We start from the raw sequence: 21,933 nt of genomic DNA, 5'->3' as shown, positions 1-21,933 counted from the left end.
GATGCTATTGCGAAAGAAGAGGGTTTTAATGGACAGGTGAATTAAGGCAGTAGATTTCAGGCTGGTGTATGCAACTGCTAGGGTGGGTTGTGTAGGGGAGAAAAAGTACTAGCTTCCTCACTTATCACTAGGTTCATGGCTGAGGTCCCTATAACAAAAGATTAACAAGAGAAAAGAGTAAAACTTTGTTTAGTATAAGTTTTATGTACATGAGAGCCTTTAGAAATGAAGACCCAAAGAAATGAGATATGTGTATTTTCATGGACAGTCATGCAGAAGTATGACTAGAGGACAAAAGGGTGTATTCTAATGGTAATAACCTGGAGGGGGGCTTAGCAAGAGTTGTTTGTTTGGATTCTTCTTGGTTTACCTGTATGATATCCCCTCCCTCTGGGTAAAGCAGAATATCCATCACATGAGGGATTCCAGGGGAAAAAGGAGGAAGAAGGTCAGAGTGTTACCTTCTAGGTTTTAGACCTGTTTCAGGAGAAAATGACAGAGGTTTGGGAGATGAGAGGGGCTTTCTTGCTTCTGCTGTTTTCTCAAATGCCAAGGTGTTATAGTTTGGGGTAGCATGTCCTGATCTGAGTCAGGTGGGGAGGGCAACACACAGAGGCTTTCTAAGATGTAGGTGGGCACAGGTAGTTTTCATTGAATCAATTTCTAGATTCTCTTTTCTAAAAGGCATATTCCTGTGGTAGTATACGTACTGGTTCTTCTCTCCAGCCTGTCCTTTTGCAATGGACCTTCTTCCATTTTGCAAAAGAAAAGAGCCCTTTCCTCCATCTGGAATCTATTAGACTGCTTTGTCCATAAACTTTGAACCTCCTAGGTTGGTATTGGGAAGGTAAATGCCTCTAATTATCAAGTCACATATCCTTTTCTGAGTCATTTTCTCATTTTTACTTGCAACAAAGTTGAAGGAGGACCCAGTGGATTTGTCACTCGATAGAACATTCAGAATAATTTTGGATAATTTATCACTGTTAGATTTCTAACTCCTTAGAAGTTCTTTGACACAGTGGTGATGTCTCTATAACAGAATACATTACATACACCTCTACTTATTTTGAACATGGGTTCACAGCATCGAAAATCAAAATAAAAGTAGGAATAGACTTGTGGCTAAACTGTTTCATTCTAGCAAAAAATAACATTCCTAAATGGATTTGATACATGTAATCATTAGGGAAATAAAACCACCTCTGTTTACCTCATTGAAAATTGCTTTCTGGCAGGGCACAGTGGCTGATGCCTGTAATCCCAGCACTTTGGGAGGCCAAGGTGGGTGGATCACTTGAGGTCAGGAGTTCAAGACCAGCCTGGCCAACAAGGTGAAACCCTGTCTCTACTACAAATACAAAAATTAGCTGGGTGTGGTGGTGAGCATCTGTAGTCCCAGCTTCTTGGGAGGCTGAGACAGGAGAATCACTTGAACTCAGAAGATGGAAGTTGCAGTGAGCCAAGATTGCTCTATTGCACTCCAGCCTAGGCAACAGAGTGAGACTCTGTCTCAAAAAAAATTGCTTTCCAATAAAAAATTTTCTTTTTATATTTAATAATTTATCAGCATTAGTATGGTATACTAATATACTGCTACTAATTATAATAACTTAGTTCAGAAGAAATTTTTAACATTTAGAGCTTTATGGTCATGGGAAGTAAACACTTTATTTCTATATTTTGTCATAGAGAAGTATGATAAGGTGATAATAAAAACTTTTTTATTAGTTCGTTCTCACACTGCTATGAAGAAATACCTGAGACTGGGAAATTTATAAAGAAAAGAGGTTTAAAAGACTCACAGTTCCACTTGGCTGGGGAGGCCTCAGGAAACTTAGAATCACGGCAGAAGGCACGTCTTCACAGGGCGGCAGGAGAGAGAATGAGTGCCAGCAGGGGAAATGCCAGACGCTTATAAAACCATCAGATCTTGTGAGAATTCACTATCACAAGAACAGCATGGGGGAAACCCCCCCATGATTAAGTTACCTCCCACTGGCTCCCTCCCACGACGACTTGGGGCTTATGTGGATTACAATTCAAGATGAGACTTGGGTGGGGACACAGCCAAACCATATCAACTTTCAAATTCAAAACATATTAGGGATAAATTTTGTAGGTGAAGTAGAATTGAAATGCAAACACAAAGAGAAAAAAGAATGTGATGAAATTTATTAACTGCTAAACAACTAATTTAATATGTTTTTAAAATGGATGACACAACGAATCAGTATGGTATTTTATTACATTGGATACATTTAAGGGAGTCATGAAACAGTTCTAGTTTTTAATGTCATATTTATACTTCAAATTATATCCTTTGGTACTATTTAAACTTTTGATGAAAAATTTTAGATATCATTTTGAAACAAGCACAAGGTACATTGTTTTTCGAAATTCTTTTAGTGAGTGCTTGCGTAAAATAAAACACCACAGCATCCTTGAGATGAGCTCAAACATGGAAGCAGACAAAAAACTTCCCAATTTTGCCTTAGCTAAATAAGCATTTTAAAAACAATCTTGATATACAAGTATGCTTAGTTTATATTTGCATTTACTTTATTTACTATTAAAATTGCATCAAATAAAAACCTCAAAAGTAGTGTTCTAGCACTCTCCTCTGAGACAGAACCAGCTTTAGGTTAGGTATGGAACTATCCACCTGCCCTAGACGAAGCAAGCATAAATTGTGGGGCTTGAGAGATGGCTGGAGAACGTTTGGTGTGTGTCAGTCAGCTGTGTAGCCCTGATAGAGATTGGAGGAGAGGGTACCAGGAGTACCACTAGGAAGGATGTGAGTGATCACTCAACTCTCTTCCCTCAAACTCGTGTCACAGGAAGAAAAACTTGATATCCAAGTGACTCGTGACACCTCTTGATTCCAGCTGACCATTCATAGATAGGTGTTATCTTTGGGTCCAAAAGGGCTTGAAGGAACAATGTGCACCCTTTCCTGTTACCACATCTGGCAGTCTTTCCACGCTGGTGTAGATTACAAGTCTTCAGATAGAACTCTCTCATCCTACTCCTTTGAAGGTCTAAGGGAATGAGCAGATGCTTTCCTAGCCTCACAAATCCCTTTCTTGTTTTTGAACCTGGCATTCTGACCCACAGGGAAGACTGTCTGTGAGTACCTCCACACCCTGCGTGTGCCTCTGTAGCACTGGGGGAAGGGCAGAGGAAGAAGTGCCTTTCTGTGCACTCACAGTCCCAAATTATCGTTTTGGTAATGATGAAAGCAGAGGGATCCAGGAGAGTATTGGGTCAGGGAAGAGGAAATTGGAAGCACAACAACTCGGGAGGGGATCTTTCATGCATAGACATGTTTTCCTAGCATCTTTCTCCTCCACACCCATTCCTTATAATCTACCCTCCAGCTTTTCAGTAGAATGCCTTGTTTGATCTTGCAGTAGCAAAATCGGTGTCTAAAAAGTCTGTGTATTTCTAGTAAAAAGGCAACTGCTTAAATATCACTCTTGGAACTTTAGAAGGCAGAAACATTTTTTGTGTTTTAAGAAATGGAGTCTCTGTCACCAGGCTGGAGTGCAGTGGTGTGATCATGGCTTATTGTAACCTCAAACTCTTGAGTTCAAACAATCCTCCTGCCTCAGTCTCAATAACTGGGATGACAAGCATGGGCCACCATGCCTGGCTAATTAAAAAAACTTTTTTTGTAGAGATAGGTCTCGCTATGTTGCCCAGGCTGATCTGAAACTCCTAGCCTCAAGCGATCCTCCTGCATTGTCTTCCCAAAGTGCTGGGATTACAGGAGTGAGCCACTGTATTCAGCCCAGGAATTCTTAAGCAGGAATCTGGCTGCCTTTTGGGGATGAGCCAGGTGTTTGAACTTTAAACAATTAGCCATTGGATGCAGAAACATCTTTATTTTCCAAATTATGTGTTTTAAAATTTATTTTTGCTTTATAGAATTTAATGAGCCTCTGTTTTGCCAAATATAAAATTTTCCAGCTGGATGCAGTGGCTCACGCCTGTAATCCTAGCATTTTGGGAGGCTGAGGCGGGTGGATCACCTGAGATCAGGAGTTCAAGACCAGCCTGGGCAACATGGTGAAACCCCATGTCTACTAAAATACAAAAATTAGCTGGGCATGATGGTGGGTGCCTGTAATGCCAGCTACTCGGGAGGCTGAGACGGGAGAATCGCTTGAACCCGGGAGACGGTGGTTGCAGTGAGTGGGTGGCTGAGCAAGACTCCATCTCAAAAGAAAAAAAAAAAATTCCATGATAGGAAAATTATATAAGGTTTTCTTGAATATTTAGCTATTTGACTGTAATTTGTGGTATAGAAAAAGAATGTTTTATTTTGCTGATTTGCTATACTGCCATTTTTTCCATAGTACCTAGTCTAAAGTTGGTGAAATTAAGGCAAAGTCACTTTGAGCTGTCAATGTGAGAAATAGAGCTAAAATATATTTTCAATTATTGGTCAGTTCTTAATTCATAAATATCATATCTTCTGATAAGTTGAACTGGGTTAGGTCATACAAATCAGATTGTCTTAACTGAAACCTAATAACTTACTGTGTTGAGAATAGCTATAATCTTATTATTTGCCTTAAGCATTTTATACAGTTTTTTTTATGTTTAGGGAAGAAAATGTGATTGTTAAGTAGGATAAGATTTAACCTGAAGGTTTATAAATTTATATTTGAGAATTTTTAAAAGAAATTATATATCACAACCTTGTTTTACTTGTTTAGCTGTGTGTTCTTTTCCCCACACATCAGAATAAAGTATTCTCACTTGCCAGATACACTTTTTTCATTTTAATTTCACACATTCAGCCTTCACCCTCACTCTAAAAATTAAAAGGAATGGCAACATTTAAGTAACATCAAAGATTTGATTTATGTTGACAGGTGTCAAATTGAGTTATGAATTTTGTGAGACTCGTAATCCTATTTAAATGCAGAGTATTTTTGTAATTGAAAATATGTGTATATTCATCACCAAATGTTGACATCACAGGGATGACTTTTAAGAATTGTCCCCAAATCAAGTAGCTAAATAGATCCTGGGAAAGTTCATTCTGTTTCTGACAGTCACTCTTTCTGAACTGAAGGCAAGGATCACTTAAGATGGAGGTACTCAAGTGTGAACAGAATCTAACCACTCAAAGGACTGGTAGTGGTCTGATGCACACAGGATGGAAGTATTTGGATATAGTGTATTAAAAATGAACAAATGAAACCCTGGAGCTTTGCACACTAGCATTTCAGCACTGTATAAACTACAGGGAATTGTGTGTGCACATATTAAGCTGTGGTGTATAACAGCCCAGAAACAAATATCACAGGCTGTGAGCTAGATTTGGCTCGTTAATAAATGATAGCAGTCCCCTGACTGACATACTCTTCAAAATACGAGCAGCCTTTAGAAATTAAGCTTTGTCTTTTTTTTTTGAGATGGAGTCTCACTCTGTTGCCCAGGCTGGAGTGCAGTGGCTCGATGTCTGCTCACTGCAAGCTCCGCCTCCTGGGTTCATGCCGTTCTCCTGCCTCAGCCTCCCGAGTAGCTGGGACTACAGGCGCGTGCCACCACGCCCAGCTGATTTTTTGTATTTTTAGTAGAGACGGGGTTTCACTGTGTTAGCCAGGATGGTCTTGATCTCTTGACCTCGTGATCCACCCGCCTCGGCCTCCCAAAGTGCTGGGATTACAGGCGTGAGCCACCACGCCCAGCCAAACTTTGTCTTTTTAATGTGAACAATATGTAAAATGAATTGGACACACTTGATTAATTCTAAGTGGCCTCACTAGAGTTAATATTAGTTTTACTTGAAGTAAAACACAGATTTACTTCAAAGCCTTAATAGCCATATGTCAGTAACTGATCTTGATTACAGATCACCTGTGGCTGTGAATTGAAACAGCAGTGTGCTATTGCAGAAGACTGCCTTTTAAAATTCTAAGAAGCAGCCCAGTCCTGCAAGGTATATTGCCACATGTCCTTTTGACATGCATCTCAGGTACCACCACATCTATTAATAGTTTTTGTTTTACTTTTGACACTTATTAAATAAAGATCATTATCCTGAATTTTCCTCTCTATTGGCAAAAATGGTAGACACAGAAATACATCCTTTCTAATAGTAGACATTCATTGAGTACCTACTATGGGTGGTGCATTGTTCTGGCAGCCATGTGCGTGCACAATGATGTGTCCTTCATTTTATTAAGATTTTGAGGCCTTATTTTTAATTTAAAAAATAATTTTGTTTTACATGTCATAAATATTTTATGAAATGAAACACATAATCTGTGTTTCCAGATATTTTAGGCAGAAAGCAACTGTTTATCTAGAAAGTAAAGAATTGCCCCAAATGGGTTGATTTATGAAGTGCAGGAAAATTGCCCTCTGTGTTTTTTTTCTTTTGTTTTTGTCTTTTGAGACAGAGTCTTGCTCTGTCACCCAGGCTGGAGTGCAGTGGCACCATCTCCGCTCACTGCAAGCTCCGCCTCCTGGGTTCACGCCATTCTTCTGCCTGGCCTCCCGAGTAGCTGGGACTACAGGTGCCCAACACCACGCCCAGCTAAATTTTTTTGTATTTTTAGTAGAAACGGGTTTCACTGTGTTAACCAGAATGGTCTCGATCTCCTGACCTTGTGATCCGTCTGCCTTGGCCTCCCAAAGTGCTGGGATTACAGGCATGAGCCGCTGCGCCCGGCTGCCCTCTGTGTTTCAATTCTTGAAGTGGGTGGTAGTTTACTGTATGATTATTTGTTAAGCTGTTTATATATGCATGTTATACCCTTTTATTATGTCTGATATTTAAATGAAAAACGAGTGGTGGTGGGGAAAGATTTATCTAACCTCCAAATATTTTCTGGAACAGTGCCTGAAATTCCTTTGTTATTGGTTAATTATTTTAGTTAATATTTGGCCTTTCCTTTTACTCCTCTTCAAAATGGAACTATTCTGTGGCAGGTAATACATGAAGACATAAGCCTATTAGTGAGATGGATTTGTCAGGTCACTTTTCTCTGTAGCCCGAGTCTGAGTTGATGTAGGAGGGATTCTGGAAGGTGGTAAGATGAAGGGAGGAAAAGGAAAATTTAGTGGTGCATGTTAACAAAATGGAAAGTCAGTAAACCTAAATAATGCATAACCTAAATTTCTCACCTCTTCAGATTTCAGTCACCAACACATAACCTAGCTTTACTGAATTGATTAGCTATCTCAAATGGGTATGGTAAAATCTTACTAATTTGGACAGTGGTTAAAATATATTATTCTGAAAGTATATTTACTGCTTTTAGGTTACATATTTAGTGACATAAAACTAAAACATATTGCCTAATGAAGGCATGTGACTATTATATGAATGGATACTTCAGAAGTGCTCCCAGTAAGTTAATTCTTCTAAGTGGTTTTTCCCCATGTAGTCTTCCTAATAAGGCTTTTAAAACCCAGGTTTATCTAGTTCACATTTGTTATGGAGTAGGGGAGTACAGATGAAGAGGTATTTCGTTCATATAAAAAGACTACTTGTTGGCTGGGTGCAGTGGCTCATACCTGTTATAACACTTTGGGAGGCTGAGGTGATGTGGGCAGATAACCTGAGGCCAGGAGTTTGAGACCAGCCTGGCCAACATGGTGAAACCCCATCTCTACTAAAAATACAAAAATTAGCCGGGCATGGTGGCGCATGTCTAGAATCCCAGCTACTCATGAGGCTGAGGCAAGGGCATCACTTGAACCCAGGAGGCAGAGGTTGTAGTGAGCCAAGATCGTGCCGCTGCACTCCAGCCTGGGTAACAGAGCAAGACTCTATCTTTAAAAAAAAAAAATACTGTACATGTTAACAGTGAACAGTAGTTTACCATTTTGAATATAAAGGAACCATGAATTAAGTCATATTACTGACTACCTTATCTCATCTGCAGTGGGTATGTGAGAGTTATAGCACTGTCACATTAGTAAATTAGTCCTGACAGTAGAACAATTTATTTTGAAAAAGTCTGGCTATGCTGGTTGTGAGTGTTTGTGACAAAGAGCACTCACATGATTTTTTTTCCCTGAAATTCTTTTGGAAAACCATCCAAATAATGCTTCATCTTAAAAATTATGATTCGGACATTGTGAAAAACCAAATATTGCTTTCTTTAAGCAAATATATAAACATAGTTTGCAATTTTTCTTTTTAAAAATATTCCGTTTTTCTCTCTGTGTTTGTTAATTTTTGGATAGAAGGGAAACAGGTGAACGTGATTAGGCAACCGCACTTTTCCTAAGGTACTTGGTTGTTAGACTAAGAAAAAAGTAGTCAGTCTAAAGAGAATGAGGGTCGGAGCAAACCTAGGTCTTTTCTTAAGCTAGTTACTCAGGGCCTTGGTTAGCAGGATGTTCACCTTTACTCAGCTTTTTTCAGTTGGTGTTATTGACACTGGGTATTGGTCTCTCTGCTGTGGCCCCCTCTCCCAGCTTAGGAAAACAGCCCTAGGACATGAAGCTCCTTTTCATTTATATTAAATATTAGTAATATCTTCTAAGAATACCACCACATTTAAATAAAGCTTATTAAGAACAATTAAAAATACTAATGTTAGGGGCTGGGTGCGGTGGCTCACACCTGTAATCCTAGCACTTTGGGGGGCCAAGGCGGGTGGATCACTTGAGGTCAGGAGTTCCAGACCAGCCTGGCCAAGAAGGTGAAACCCCATCTGTACTAAAATTACAAAAAAATTAGCTGGGCTTAGTGTCATGTGCCTGTAATCCCAGCTACTTGGGAGGCTGAGGCAGGAGAATTGCTTGAACCCAGGAGGGCAGAGGTTGCAGTGAGCTGAGATCATGTCACTGCACTCCAGCATGGGCCACAAAGCAAGACTCTGTCTCAGGAGAAAAAAAAAACAAATAAAAAAACAACGGTAGGGCACACCTACTGTCTAGGACCTAAATGAATTAATCCCTTCTGCCACTGCCCCAGATGTGTACCACATGGAGTTGTACCTGTGAGAAGCAGCTTCATCCCAAATCTTTGCCTGCAATTTTGAGAATATGCCCTTGTGATTTTGTTAATGGTCACATGGTTATGGCAAAAGTGACTAAGATGGTGACTTAGGAACTACTCGATGGCATGTCGAGTAATTCCAGGGAATTAATTGGCTATGTTCCATTTATCACACCAGGCAGAATTTACTCTAACATTATTCTTTTCTTATTCCTGGCTTCTGGATGTTGCTCAGTTATTGGTAGCGGCTCCAGCAGGAGCTTACCTTTTGTGCCACAGGTGTCTTCAGGCTCACCTTTTCATTTCAAGATTCCAAAATAGGAACACAATTCAGATACGGCATCCATGTCAAATTCCTTAGAGTAACAATTTTTGGAACTTTTATCTGAAACCACCCTTTGTTTTCTCTGTCTAAACTGTATTTATTAATGTTTATCTTTCCTGATGGGTAGCCAGACATACCTCCCAACTGCTCTGAAGGAAACTTGCCAACTTTGAGGGTGCTCAGGTGTTTCTCTTGTCTTGTCATCCTGCTTCGATCTCAGGTGTTCTTCTCATTGGACATCCCTTTCACTTGCTGTGTGTGTTTTTTTTTTTTTGTTTTTTTTTTTGAGACAGAGTCTTGCTTTGTAGCCGGGCTGCAGTGTAGTGGCGCAGTCTCAGCTCACTACAACCTCTACCTCTCGCGTCCCAGTTCAAGCAATTCTCCTGCCTCAGCCTCATGAGTATCTGGGATTACAGGCACGTGCCATCATGCCCAGCTGATTTTTATATTTTTAGTAGAGATGGGGTTTTGCCATATTGGCCAGAGTGGTCTTGAACTCCTGACCTTGTGATCCGCCGGCCTCGGCCTCCCAAAGTGCTGGGATTACAGGTGTGAGCCACTGCGCCTGGCCCACTTGCCCTTTTAAGAGTCCATCTCTCCCAGTTGACTCCTAATCTAGACTGACTCGAGCTGCTTGTGGGTGGGCCACAGGTGGAAGTAGTGTGTGGTTTAGAGCTAAGTCTCTGGAGCCAGACTGCCCAGCTTCAAAGCTTGCCCCACCACTCAGGAGCTGTGGGACCTGGGGAAAGGCCTATTTTTTTTAATTTAAAATGAGATAACATCGGTATCTACTTCATAGGATTATTTTGAGGATACATAAGTAAATAAATGTGAAGCACTTGTAATAGCACCTGACACATAGTAAGTACTCAATAAATATTAGTGCTTATTAATATTACAAACTCATCTTCATGACATTCTCGGTGGCTAGTGACCATTATGCACTGGATTGAAGGACTGTAACTATTACCCCTGCAGGAGTAGCTCCGAGGAAGACACACCTGCGTGGCACATAGACCTAACTGAACAGGGCCTGTGGGCATCTGTGCATGCTGATTTTCCCTGCTCATCTTAACTGCCTCCTCCTTGAGTGAGGTACATGCACACTGGAGAAGAGTTGTTCCCAGAGCCCACACACCTCACTCCTGCAGGCTTATCTGCCTCTGCCCTGAGAGTGGAAGCCACACCTCCTAGATGGGCCCAGACCCTTCAGTAGTCTTTATTTCTATCGTGACTTCCAACATTGTGTCTGCCATGGGCTCCCTCTGCTGGTTCCTCTAGCATGTATGCAAATCTGTGGAATAACAACTTTTAAAAATTCAGTTTCAGATTTTTAGGAATGTTTGCATGAAGAACACATTTGAAAATGTCTTTTTTTTATATGTGAGTGATACAGATCACATGTATATTACTCTTTTTTTGACGCCTGCATTATGAGTTGGGATATTTTCAGGTTTGAAGTTTTTTGTTTGGTTTGATTTCAAATGGGGACTGTCATGATATGCTGAGAAACTTCTTCACAACTAGTCATCAAAACCTGATCATTATGTTTTATATTCTAATATATGGTACTAAATATCTCAGAATATCATTTTAATAATCTAAAGTGAATGTTATTTTAACATCTAAAGATGTGGAGACTTAGTTTTGAAGTTTGAAAAAAATAGCCTAGACTTCCAGGACATTGTTATGTTGAGGGTTTAGTACACGTTAGAAGATAGTACCTCCAATTTATTGGGTGATTCATTATTTATTTGGGGTTATAATTTATCAATAAAATGTGCCACAGTGTCCCTAAAATTGCATTTTAAAACAAGTCTTCTGTTTCTTTCATTTCCTTATCACTGTTTCCTTTCTCTCTTCCATCTTTCCTTCTCCTCCTCTGCTAGGATCGAACAGCATCAGTAGGATAACTGCAAACATGGAAAATGGGGAAAATGAAGGAACAACTAAAATTATTGCACCTTCACCAGTAAAAAGGTCAGTGAAGTTAACTGAAGAAACGTACAATTATATGCTGTCGTAAAAATGCTTTTTTTCTGTAGACAAGGTTAAAAATCTTTTAACTTTGATGATTAATGAATACTTTTGATCCATGGGATCCAATAAATCTCTGGGCCAAATAATACATTAAAACACCAATGAAATATAAAACATCAGGACCTGACTCTCTTATTTGAAGAAAGTGCTCTTTTTGTCACGGCAAGGTGAACTCACAGATTGTCTGTGGTCTGCATTCTCCGCAGAAAATTGAAAATTTCTTGTGATTTTTAAAATGACATGATATAATGGACTAACTCAGAGGAACTTGTAAAATAAAGTAGATGATATTCATGTTTATTGTACTGTGTTCATTATAGTGGTGCACTGAACTGTAGCACTGGAAAGAGGGTTTGTGGCATTTAGAGGCATCAGATCCTCAGAAGTCAGTGATTGCATATGTATGAAGACTTGTCATGGTTCTCTGCATCTGTTTTCCCAGGGGGCATTCCCCAGTGGAAAAGCCTTCTCTTAATATATTACATGGATTGTTTCCCTGAGAGCTCAGCCTTGTTTTCTATTAAGACACTGTTGCAGAGTCATTTTTTCTTATCTCCAATTATGTTCACGGGACAGCATTATAAACAACAATGAGCAGCTTTGGTGAGCTCACTTTCTCTATAGGGTTTACCCCCCATACATCATGGGGAAATCCCAGCAATCAGAGATATGTGACCTGCAAAGACTTCTTAGATCATCTGCTTGATCTTTTTTTGGTAAATAATGGTGTCTTCATTCAGCTGTATTGTGGCTACTTCGAGGAATATAGTTCATAATTTCTCAGCAAGATAACTTTAAGATCTGAAGATTCTCAGAGTTGTAATATTTTACCCAGGGATTTGCCTATGTTTTGTTTAGTTCTAAGACATTTACCGGTTCTCCTTTTAGGATGACAAGTTCTTTATCATTGCATAACTTTAGTTTACCGTATTTCCCTTAGTCACCCTCACAGCTGTGGATAGAGATTCAGCTTCGTCTGTATGTACAGGGTGTGCTTGTGGTATGTTCAGCATAAGAACAGGAATCTTCCATGAGATTCAGATCCCAAGCTTTTTTAGAATGTGCAGAAGGAGTACAATCCTCCTTTTAAAAATTTATTTTTCCAACTTTTATTTTAGGTCCAGGGGTACATGTGCCGGTAGGTTTGTCACATGGGTAAATTGTTTATCACTGAGGTTTGGTGTATGCATGATCCCATCACTCAGGTAGTGAGCACAGTACCTGATAGGTAGTTTTCAACCCTTGCCCCTCTCCTTCTCTAGTGGTCCCCAGTGTCTATTGTTCCCATCTTTATGTCCATGTGTACTCAATGTTTAGTTCCCACTTGGAAGTGAGAACATGCAGTATCTGGTTTTCTGTTTCTGTGTTAATTCACTTAGGATAATAGCCTCCAGTTGCATCCGTGTTGCTGCAAAGGACGTGGTTTCATTCTTTTTTATGGCTGTGTAGTATTCCATGGTGTATATATACCATATTTGCTTTATCCAGTCCACTGTTCATGGTCATCTAGGCTGATTCTATGTTCTTGGTATTGTGAATAGTGCTGCAATGAGCATGTAAGTGTATGTGTCTTTTTTTTTTTTTTTTTTTTTTTTTTTTTGGGATGGAGCCTCGCTCTGTCGCCAGGCTGGAGTGGAGTGGCACCATCTTGGCTCACTGCAACCTCCGCATCCTGGGTTCAAGTGATTCTCCTGCCTCAGCCTCCCAAGTAGCTGGGACTACAGGCGTGTGCCACCACTCCCAGCTAATTTTTGTATGTTTGGTAGAGATGGGGTTTTACCATGTTGGCCAGGATGGTCTGCATCTCTTGACCTCGGGATCCGCCCGCCTCGGTATCCCAAAGCGCTGGGATTATAGGTGTGAGCCATTGCGCCCGGCCATATGTCTTTTTTTGTAGAATGATTTGTTTCCCTTTGAGTATATATCCAGTAGTGGAATTGTTGGATCAAATGGTGGTTCTGTTTTAAGTTTTTTGAGAAATCTCCAAACTGCTTTCCACAATGGCTGAGCTAATTCATATTTCCACCAACAGTGTATAAGTGTTCCCTTTTTTCCACAGTGTTGCCAACATCTTTATTTTTTGTCTTTTTAATAATAGCTATTCTGACTGGTGGGAGATGGTGTCTCCTTTGATTTTAATTTGCTTTTTTCGAATGATTAATGATGTTGAGCATTTTTTCATGTATTTGTTGGTTGCATGTATGTCTTCTTTGGAAAAGTGCCTGTTCATGTCCTTTGCCCATTTTTTAATGGCACTGTTTGTTTCATCTTGTTGAATTGTTGAAGTTCCTTATAGATTCTGGATATTAGACCTTTGTCAGATACATAGTTTGTGAATATTTTCTCCTTTTCTGTAGATTGTCTGTTTACTCTGTTGATAGTTTCTTTTGTTGTGCAGAAGCTCTTTAAAGTCTCACTTGTCAGTATTTGGTTTCGTTGCAATTGCTTTTGGGACTTAGTTATGAATTCTTCACCAAGGCTGATGTCCAGAATGATATTTCCTAGGTTTTCTTCTAAGATATATTTTCATAGTTTGAGGTCTTACATTTAAGTTCTTAATCTATCTTGAGTAGATTTTTGTAAATGGTAAAAGGAAGGGGTCCAGTTTCACTCTTCTGCATATGACTAGCCATCCCAGCACCATTTAGGGAGTCCTTTCCCCATTGCTTGTTCTAGTTGCTTTTGTTGAAGATCAGATGGTTGTAGGTGTGTGACTTTGTTTCTGGGTTCTCTATCCTATTGCATTGGTCTTTTTGTCAGTTTTTGCACCATACCATGCTGTTTTTGTTACTGTAGCCTTGTAGTATAGTTTGAAGTCGGGTAGTGTGATGCCTCCAGCTTTGTTCTTTTTGCCTAGAATTGCTTTGACTGGTTGGGCTTTTTTGGAGGGAGGGTTCCATTTTAGAATAGTTCTTTCCTGTGAAAAAATGATGTTGGTAGTTTGATAGGAATAGCATTGCATCTGTATATTGCTTTGGGCTGTATGGCCATTTTAACAATATTTTTCAATCCCCTTTGCAACCACATTCCTGTGATGATACTGGTACTTGAAGCACCACCAAAGTTTTCCTCTCAAGCTTCAGATGAGAAATACCTTAGGGTGTGAATGCAATTAACTTGTCACCCAGGATTTTATTATTCTTTAACTTTTGTATACTCTCTCAGTTCCTCTTTTATCTCCCTATTTCTTTTCCAGTCTCCCTTCTCCCTTCTTTTTGCTTTTTTTGATTTATTGATCACATACACTTTCTACTATTGTATTAAATATCTACCATATTTGTTAATTTTCATCATTTCAAAAAGTAAGCTTTTAATTTGGGAATTGAATCTGTAGAGGTTTTTAGCCTTTATAAAAATAATAAAAAAAACTAAGCCACTATCTACTAATACTATGGGTTATATGCCTCTGTCAGATACATAATTTTATAGGCTTACTTTAATTCCATCATGGATAGTATACTAGGGTGCAAGTCTTTTTTTTTTTGTTTTTTAATACCTCGTCATCTTTCCTCTCTCCTCTTTGTTGGCTGTTATAAAGTGCTCCACTATGACCGTATCCTAGGACAGTTATACAGAGGATTCCTCAAAAAGCCAGGGTTAAAAGTGGATTTGGAGTTAAATAGCTCTATCTTTATCTTAAGCTAAGACTCCTGAGGATGTGAGAGGTGGCACACCCCTCCCCACTGGTGCCTGGAGGCTTCTGATTAGTCCCTTCCTCCGTGTCTCCCCAGGGGTTTCTAAGACAATTTATTGAGGGTAGAACAACAACTCAGTTACATTTACATTCTTAGGACTGAAAGATGATACTAGGTCAGGAAATAGCATTTGAAAGTCATTCTGATCTGGAAGGTTGAAGCCAAGATATGGCGGAAGCCGGGAAAAGGTCAGTTTGAGTAGCCTGAACCTGTCGGGGGCTGACCAACCTGTGTGGATTCAGACCTGTGCCTGGAGCCAGGGCTTCTCTGATCACTGTTGTAAAAAGGGAGCCAGGCTGAAGATCCTGGGAAGCCCAGGTCCTTCCTCCTTGGCTTTCTTTTTTTCTTGGCTCTGTGGTTCCCCTTGCTGCCTCTCCTGCAGGTGGACTCTAGAGTTTCTTAACAATTGATGGACCTGGCATCTGTTGACTAAAGCAGTAAAACTAGAAAGAAAGAGGGGGGAAAGACCGACAGGTACTTGCTGGAGACAGATTTTTTAGGCAGCAACTTCATGTTCTTTTTAGAGTCACAGGTATAAACAAGCAAATAAGTGTGCACATCTTAACATTTGTTAAAAATTTTACTTAACAAGTATGTGAGTTTACTTTTATTTTCTACTTAATTTATTTCTCATACTTTTTTTTTTTAAATTAAAGCTTTAAGAAAGCAAAGAATGAAAATAGCCCTGATACCCTAAGAAGCAAATCTCATGCACCATGGGAAGAAAATGGCCCCCAGAGGTAAAGGGAATCATTGTTTTTATAAAGGAGACAGTAGAAAAGGGGTTAGTACTTGCAGCTCATTGAATAAAGGAATCCAGCTGCTGGGTGGCTGATCACAGCTAGCTGTGGATAAAGTGGGCAGACTCTAAATCAATGTGACCCAGGAGGAGAGGGTCTGGGATTTCTGAAGTGGAAATCAACGGTATGTTTTATAACATGAAACTTTTTCCTGGAAAGGCAAAAGGGAAACCTAGGAAATACTATGAAATTGCCTGTAAGGTAATATATTTCTGAAAACTCTAAATGGCATATTAATAATTTGCCCCATTTTGTAGTTTTGGTTAAAAACTTAAGTCAAAAACTATAGCCGATGAATAGTGATGCCGGAAGACCTTTATTCCTAAAAAATGGATATGTCTAGTTTATCTCTGGTCACAACTACCAAACCAGTGACAGACCTGTGTTGTAACTTATAGTTCAAATTCTAGCCCTGCCACTTCCTAGCTACTTTATTTGGGCCACTTAACTAAGTAGTCTATATTTCAATTTTTTTCTGTTTAATAGGTTTAATAATTGTACCTCAGTACTGAAGGCTGGTATGAAGATTAGCTGAGATAATGAATGTAAAGCCTTTAGCTGAGTCAGTGTTTAGAAAGGAGTAAATTCATCATATGTATGAATTGTTATTGTTATTTGTGTGTGTTCATTTTTTACTGCTGAAGGCTAGTGAGACAAATGGCATTCCTGCAAAATAATGACCTTTATGATTTGATTTGCCAGATCTTACCTCTTTTCTTTCAATAAATCTTGTCAGCAAAGAGAACCACATGCCCCTGGTGCGTGTGCCTCTGGAAGTACCAGCTGTGCAGTTATGAATAACTCTAGGTCTAGGCTGGGGTGTGTGTTCCCCCAGGAACTCTCTGGGCTCTTTTTGACCATTTATCTTTCTCTCCAGTGGACTCTACAATTCTCCCAGTGACCGCACTAAGTCACCAAAGTTCCCTTACACGCGTCGCCGAAACCCCTCCTGTGGAAGTGACAATGACTCTGTACAGCCTGTGAGGAGGAGGTAAGCGGAACACAATCTCTCTGTTAGCAGCTTTCAACAGAAGCATTTTGTCCCAGGCCTGACTTTATAACAGGTTATTCTTATACCAACATTACTGTTTCTCTCCAAGATAACAGGAAGCTTACTCTTTTTGACATAAAATAAGTTAGGAATCCTTAAGTATTTATCTTAGACAGCCAGAGTTTTAGAGAATAATTTCATAAAATATTGGCAGTAACTTGCTTTCTGTGTTCTATTTGTGAATAATGTGTCTAAAAATAGTACATAATATATAATAAAAATATGTATTATATGTAGTATATTACAAAGTAGAGACAGTATATCTTTTTTTTTTTTTGAGACGGAGTTTCACTCTTGTTGCCTAGGCTGGAGTGCAGTGGCACGATCTCGGCTCACTGCAACCTCCTGGGTTCAAGCGAGTCTCCTGCCTCAGCCTCCCGAGTAGCTGGGATTACAGGCATGCGCTGCCACACCCGGCTGATTTTTTTGTATTTTTAGTAGAGACGGGGTTTTTCCATGTTGGTCAGGCTGGTCTCAAACTTCCAACCTCAGGTGATCCACCCGCCTCGGCCTCCCAAAGTGCTGGGATTACAGGTGTAAGCCACTGCGCCCAGCCGAGATAGTATATGTTAATATATAAAACATATTAAGTGTTTCTACCTGAGAAGACAAAACTACACTTAAAGGTAAGTCTTCTTAGCTGAAAAACGCCTTTTAAAGCACAGAAAAAAATGAATCCTGTTACATTTTACCTATATGGGTAGAGTGTTTGAAGGGATAATATTTGTTTGTGTATGCTTAATTTAAAAAGTTCTTAGCTGGAAGTTTTGGACCTCTCTGCAAAGCAGGCTGGGCAGTGTGACAGGTACAAGAGAGGAAGATGTAGAAATGACTCATCAGTGAAATTCTTTTCACTCCTACATGGCAGGGACTGTGTTTTACTTTGAGTACCTGCATAATTGGAATTGTATAAATGACTTTTTCCTTTTTTTGGTTTTTGTGGTTTTTGTTTTTGTTTTTGAGATGGAGTCTCGCTCTGATGCCCAGACTGGAGTGCAGTGGCATGATCTTGGCTCACTGCAAACTCTGCCCCCTGGGTTCAAGCGATTCTCCTGCCTCAGCCTCCTGAGTAGCTGGGATTACAGGCATGCACCATCAGGCCCGGCTAATTTTTTTATTTTTAGTAGGGACAGGGTTTCTCCATGTTGGTCTTGAACTCCTAACCTCGTGATCCCCCTGCCTCAGCCTCCCAAAGTGCTGGGATTACAGGCATGAGTCACCGTACCCGGCCTCTTTTTCCTTTTTTAAAAAAATAAAAATGTATAAATTAAAGTAGAGATGGGGTCTCGCTTGCTATGTTGCCCAGGTTGGTCTTGAATTCCTAACCTCAAGCAGTCCTCCCACCTCAGTCTCCCAGTTTGCTGGGATTACAGGCATGAGTCACTGCACCCAGCCTAAATGACTTTTATAATTACAAGAAGTTCAGTTCATGATGTCAGGTAACCATCAAGACTCTTTTTGTGCACACTGCAGGTTTGGAAGCCAAGCCCTTCTTTCACCTATGCCCTAGTTAATACACACTTGCTGGCCTTTTCCTGCTTGATCCCTTTTGCTTCTGCTAGTTTCTCAGAGCTTTGCCCCCAGCTTTCTGAAACCAAGTTCAACTTCACTGAAATCCTTTGATGGTTAAGAAGGGTCTATATTAACCTTCATGTAGTAGGACTGACATGAGGGGGCTAGATCAGGACCAACAATGATTAGATAGAATAATAGGGTAATAGTAGGCATTTGTTTGGTATTGCCATATTCCCAAGTACTGAGCAAAGTGCTTGCTATATATTATCTCATGTAATCCAGATAATAACCCTTTGGGAAATGGCATTTGTATTCAGGCATGATGTGATTCTAGCAGAGGGGGATTAAGTAGGGAATTGGTGCAAAGGTATAAGTAGGATTGAAGGTGCAAAAAACAGAGAGTGGTGTAACTCAGAGATCTAGCTGCTTTTACTGCCTCTGGACTGAAGGAATGCAAAGAGAGAAGTGGGTGTTACCTGGAGACCAGAAGCCGCTTCCACCTTTGAGCAGGCAATCCTGAGCCTGTGCTTGCTGCTGACATTGCTGCAGGCACCGTGATGGATGCTAGGCAGGGACCGCTCTTGCTGACGTTGCTGGAGGTACCACTACTGTAGCCGAACAAAGAACCCCCACTTCTCAGGAGTGCAAGAGTTGATGCCACAGGTACACCTAGAAGCAAAATCACTTTCCCCATTCTCTGCCTTCAAATCTAACTGGAGTCTCTCTTAACTAGAACCCAGCTGGCAAAGGTGTCCAGGAATATAAAATTTCCAGGCTTTCTATCTCTGCAGTCGAGGGCAGATTATAGATGAGTCAGTAGAGGCTGAGTACCAGTGAAAAATATTCAGCCCAGCATCACCATCTCACTTTTACAGATGAGAAAACTGAGGCTCGGGATGATGGTAGCTTGTCCTCTGTGACACACATGGGATTGGAATCCCAGCCTGTACATCTGAAAAAGGTGGAGATAGTGATAGCCCTCATTTAAATAAACTGTACTTCAGCCCTTACTCAGCTTTCTCCTTGGGAATACCAAGAGTTGGTTCAATTGGGACAATACTTAAAACCAAAGCAACAGCACTGGGAAATACTTTAAAGTGCATTTGTGTGTATTGTGTGTTGAGGCGACATGGGTGGCAGGGATGATTAGAATTTAGCATATATTATTCGTAGATAGAGTTTTATAGTTTTCCACCCTTAATTAATTAGTGCAATTTGTCAGCACTCCCGAAATAAAATAATTACACATGTTGAGCAGATGGTCATTTTAATACATTTGAAAATGAACTTAATTACATTTTCCTAAAATATGCCTAAATTTGCATATTTTCATACAAAATAATTGCTTGAAATAGTTTGCAGCATATACACTCCCAAATCCAGACTTGACTTCTACACTGAGGTTCATTTTCCGCTGGCTTCCTGTGAAACACAGAAGTAATTGTGGAGAGTGGATACAGGATCCTTTCATTGGCATATTCCGGGGGAAGGCTGTTTAAATTTGCTGGGAAGAGAATCTTTTTGCCTGAGCATCCATAGAGCCTTTTGCCTGGTGCACTTACAGGTCTCTTTTGGGGATGTGTGTTTTGAAGCAACGAGCCATTGCTGCATGTTGACATAAAAGGACTAAAGCACATTCTTCTCTGTTTCTTTCCAGTATAAATGCCCTATAAATGTCCTTGTCCTTGTCATTCTTTTTTGTCTTCTCACATATTTACCTTGCACTGAGCACAAATCCCTACATTGCTGGATTAACACTGACATTTAAAATCAAGACATGTCATCAGCATGGAAGAATCTCAAGGACTTAAATTTAATAATAGGAAATTGTATTTTGCTTTGGATACCAGGATAATACATTTTGCAATAGATGTCAAAATTTCCTATTTTGTCAGTTGTTTATCATGAGGTGGATACAAGCTATCAAATTCTGGCCGAGTCCAGAATCGTGATCCTTAACCTTTTTGGGTGGTACTACACTCTGAGATCTGGTGAAATGTTGGATTCATTCCTTAGAGAAAGGCAGGTTCATATTTAAATACATAAAAACATTTTCACATAATTTTCAAAATTTATGGAGACCCTGAAGCCTGCTTGTTTAAACATTCCTATTCTAGAAAAAGCCAGCATATTTCCTGGTAGTACAATATATTTTCACTCCTCAGTTTTCACTTTTACATTAAAAAATGTTTGGGTGCCTGTTGTATGCCATGCAGTGTGCTGCTACCACTAGACAAAGTTGTTGTCCTTTGGGAGCTTAGATGCTGTTAAGGGATAAATATGTGAGTCATAGGAATATATGTGCCATTATGACTTTAATACATAATATGAAGATAAGCTATGTGTTACTTAAGGGAATTTTAAAAACTTTTTATTGAAACCTAGCATGCATACAGAAAAGTACACGTGTCATAAGTGTAACTGCATGATAAGTTTTTATAAATAGATGCCTGTGTAATGAGCACTGTTAGGGGAAGTTTGCTGAATCACTGAGCCAAAGAGGTTGGGGTAGGTTTCCTGAGGATGGATGCATGCGCCAGGATCTGAGATACAAACAGGCTAAAAGAAAGGAGCAATCATACCAGATAGAGGGGCTAGCATGTGCAAAAGCCTTGGGAATGGAAAGAAGCAGGGAACCTTCATGAAAACGAAAAAGGCCAGTGTTTATCAGACTCTGAGAGTGAATAAAAATGTGTTAGAAATGAGCATAGAGAGAAAGATGGGATCAGACCTTACAGCCCACCTGGACTTTGTTCAGGATTTTGGTCCTTAGAGCAGTGGTTTTTTACAGGAAGTATAATAACATCACATTTGTGTTTGTACAGATGACCCTCACTGTCCTGTGGAGAAATGGTGAAAGAGGGTAGTAGCAGAAGACCAGGCGGCAGGCTATTGTCCGAGTCCTAGCAATAGAGAATGGGAGCATGGACCAAGGTGATGATGTGGAAATATAAAGAAGTAGATGGTTTCAGTAGCCAGTAGGAGGTAAAATTGGTAGGAGAATCAGTATGAGGGGTGGAGGAGGGGGAGCTGTCCAGAATGAAACCCAGGCTTGTTCAGTTTTTTGAATTCGATGTGTTGCGTAGAAGTAGAATCATCAGGACTTTACAGGCTTGAAAGATACAATTGCCAGTTTAGTTTCTGATACCCTGAATTTATGGTACTTCTGAGAAGTCCAAGTGCAGGATTCACGTGGGTTGTTGAATGTAAGTCAGGAGCTACATTTGCTTTATGGACTGAAATATAATCTTAAGTATGTTACTTGAAATATAGAGATTAGGTTATTTAGGTGGATAATATAGATAGAATGCAAAAAGACAAAGCCAATGACAGAGCTGTAAGAAGCTCCAGCATTTGGTTTAATTGAAGATTAACTGGTAAAGGAGAAAGAGAAATTGTGGCTATGGAAAAATCAAGAGAGTGAAAATTTGCATACCAAATGTCTCCCTTCTCTCTTCATTCCCAGAATGCTAGAATCCAGGCTTATATTACCTAGGCAGAAAATTAGAGAATCCCTTTGTAAGAAATGGACA

The 21,933-nt window shown here is 39.9% G+C and overlaps 1 protein-coding gene across 3 annotated transcripts in view; it reads left to right on the top strand.

Moving 5' to 3' along the window:
* EPB41L4A (erythrocyte membrane protein band 4.1 like 4A) overlaps positions 1-21,933 on the top strand; it is a 263,496-nt gene that overhangs the window by 203,474 nt on the left and 38,089 nt on the right. For all 3 annotated transcript variants that reach the window (XM_024247207.3, XM_054555814.2, XM_054555815.2), the window contains exons 13-15: positions 11,189-11,279; positions 15,691-15,774; positions 16,712-16,825. In XM_024247207.3, the coding sequence (XP_024102975.3) occupies positions 11,189-11,279; positions 15,691-15,774; positions 16,712-16,825 (289 nt within the window). The remainder of the gene's footprint in view (positions 1-11,188; positions 11,280-15,690; positions 15,775-16,711; positions 16,826-21,933) is intronic.

Source organism: Pongo abelii, chromosome 4, assembly GCF_028885655.2.
Source record: "Pongo abelii isolate AG06213 chromosome 4, NHGRI_mPonAbe1-v2.0_pri, whole genome shotgun sequence".
In the NCBI taxonomy this organism is placed as follows: Eukaryota; Metazoa; Chordata; class Mammalia; order Primates; family Hominidae; genus Pongo; species Pongo abelii.
Note: the sequence above shows the minus strand (reverse complement) of the source record. Positions and strands in the feature narration are given on the sequence as shown.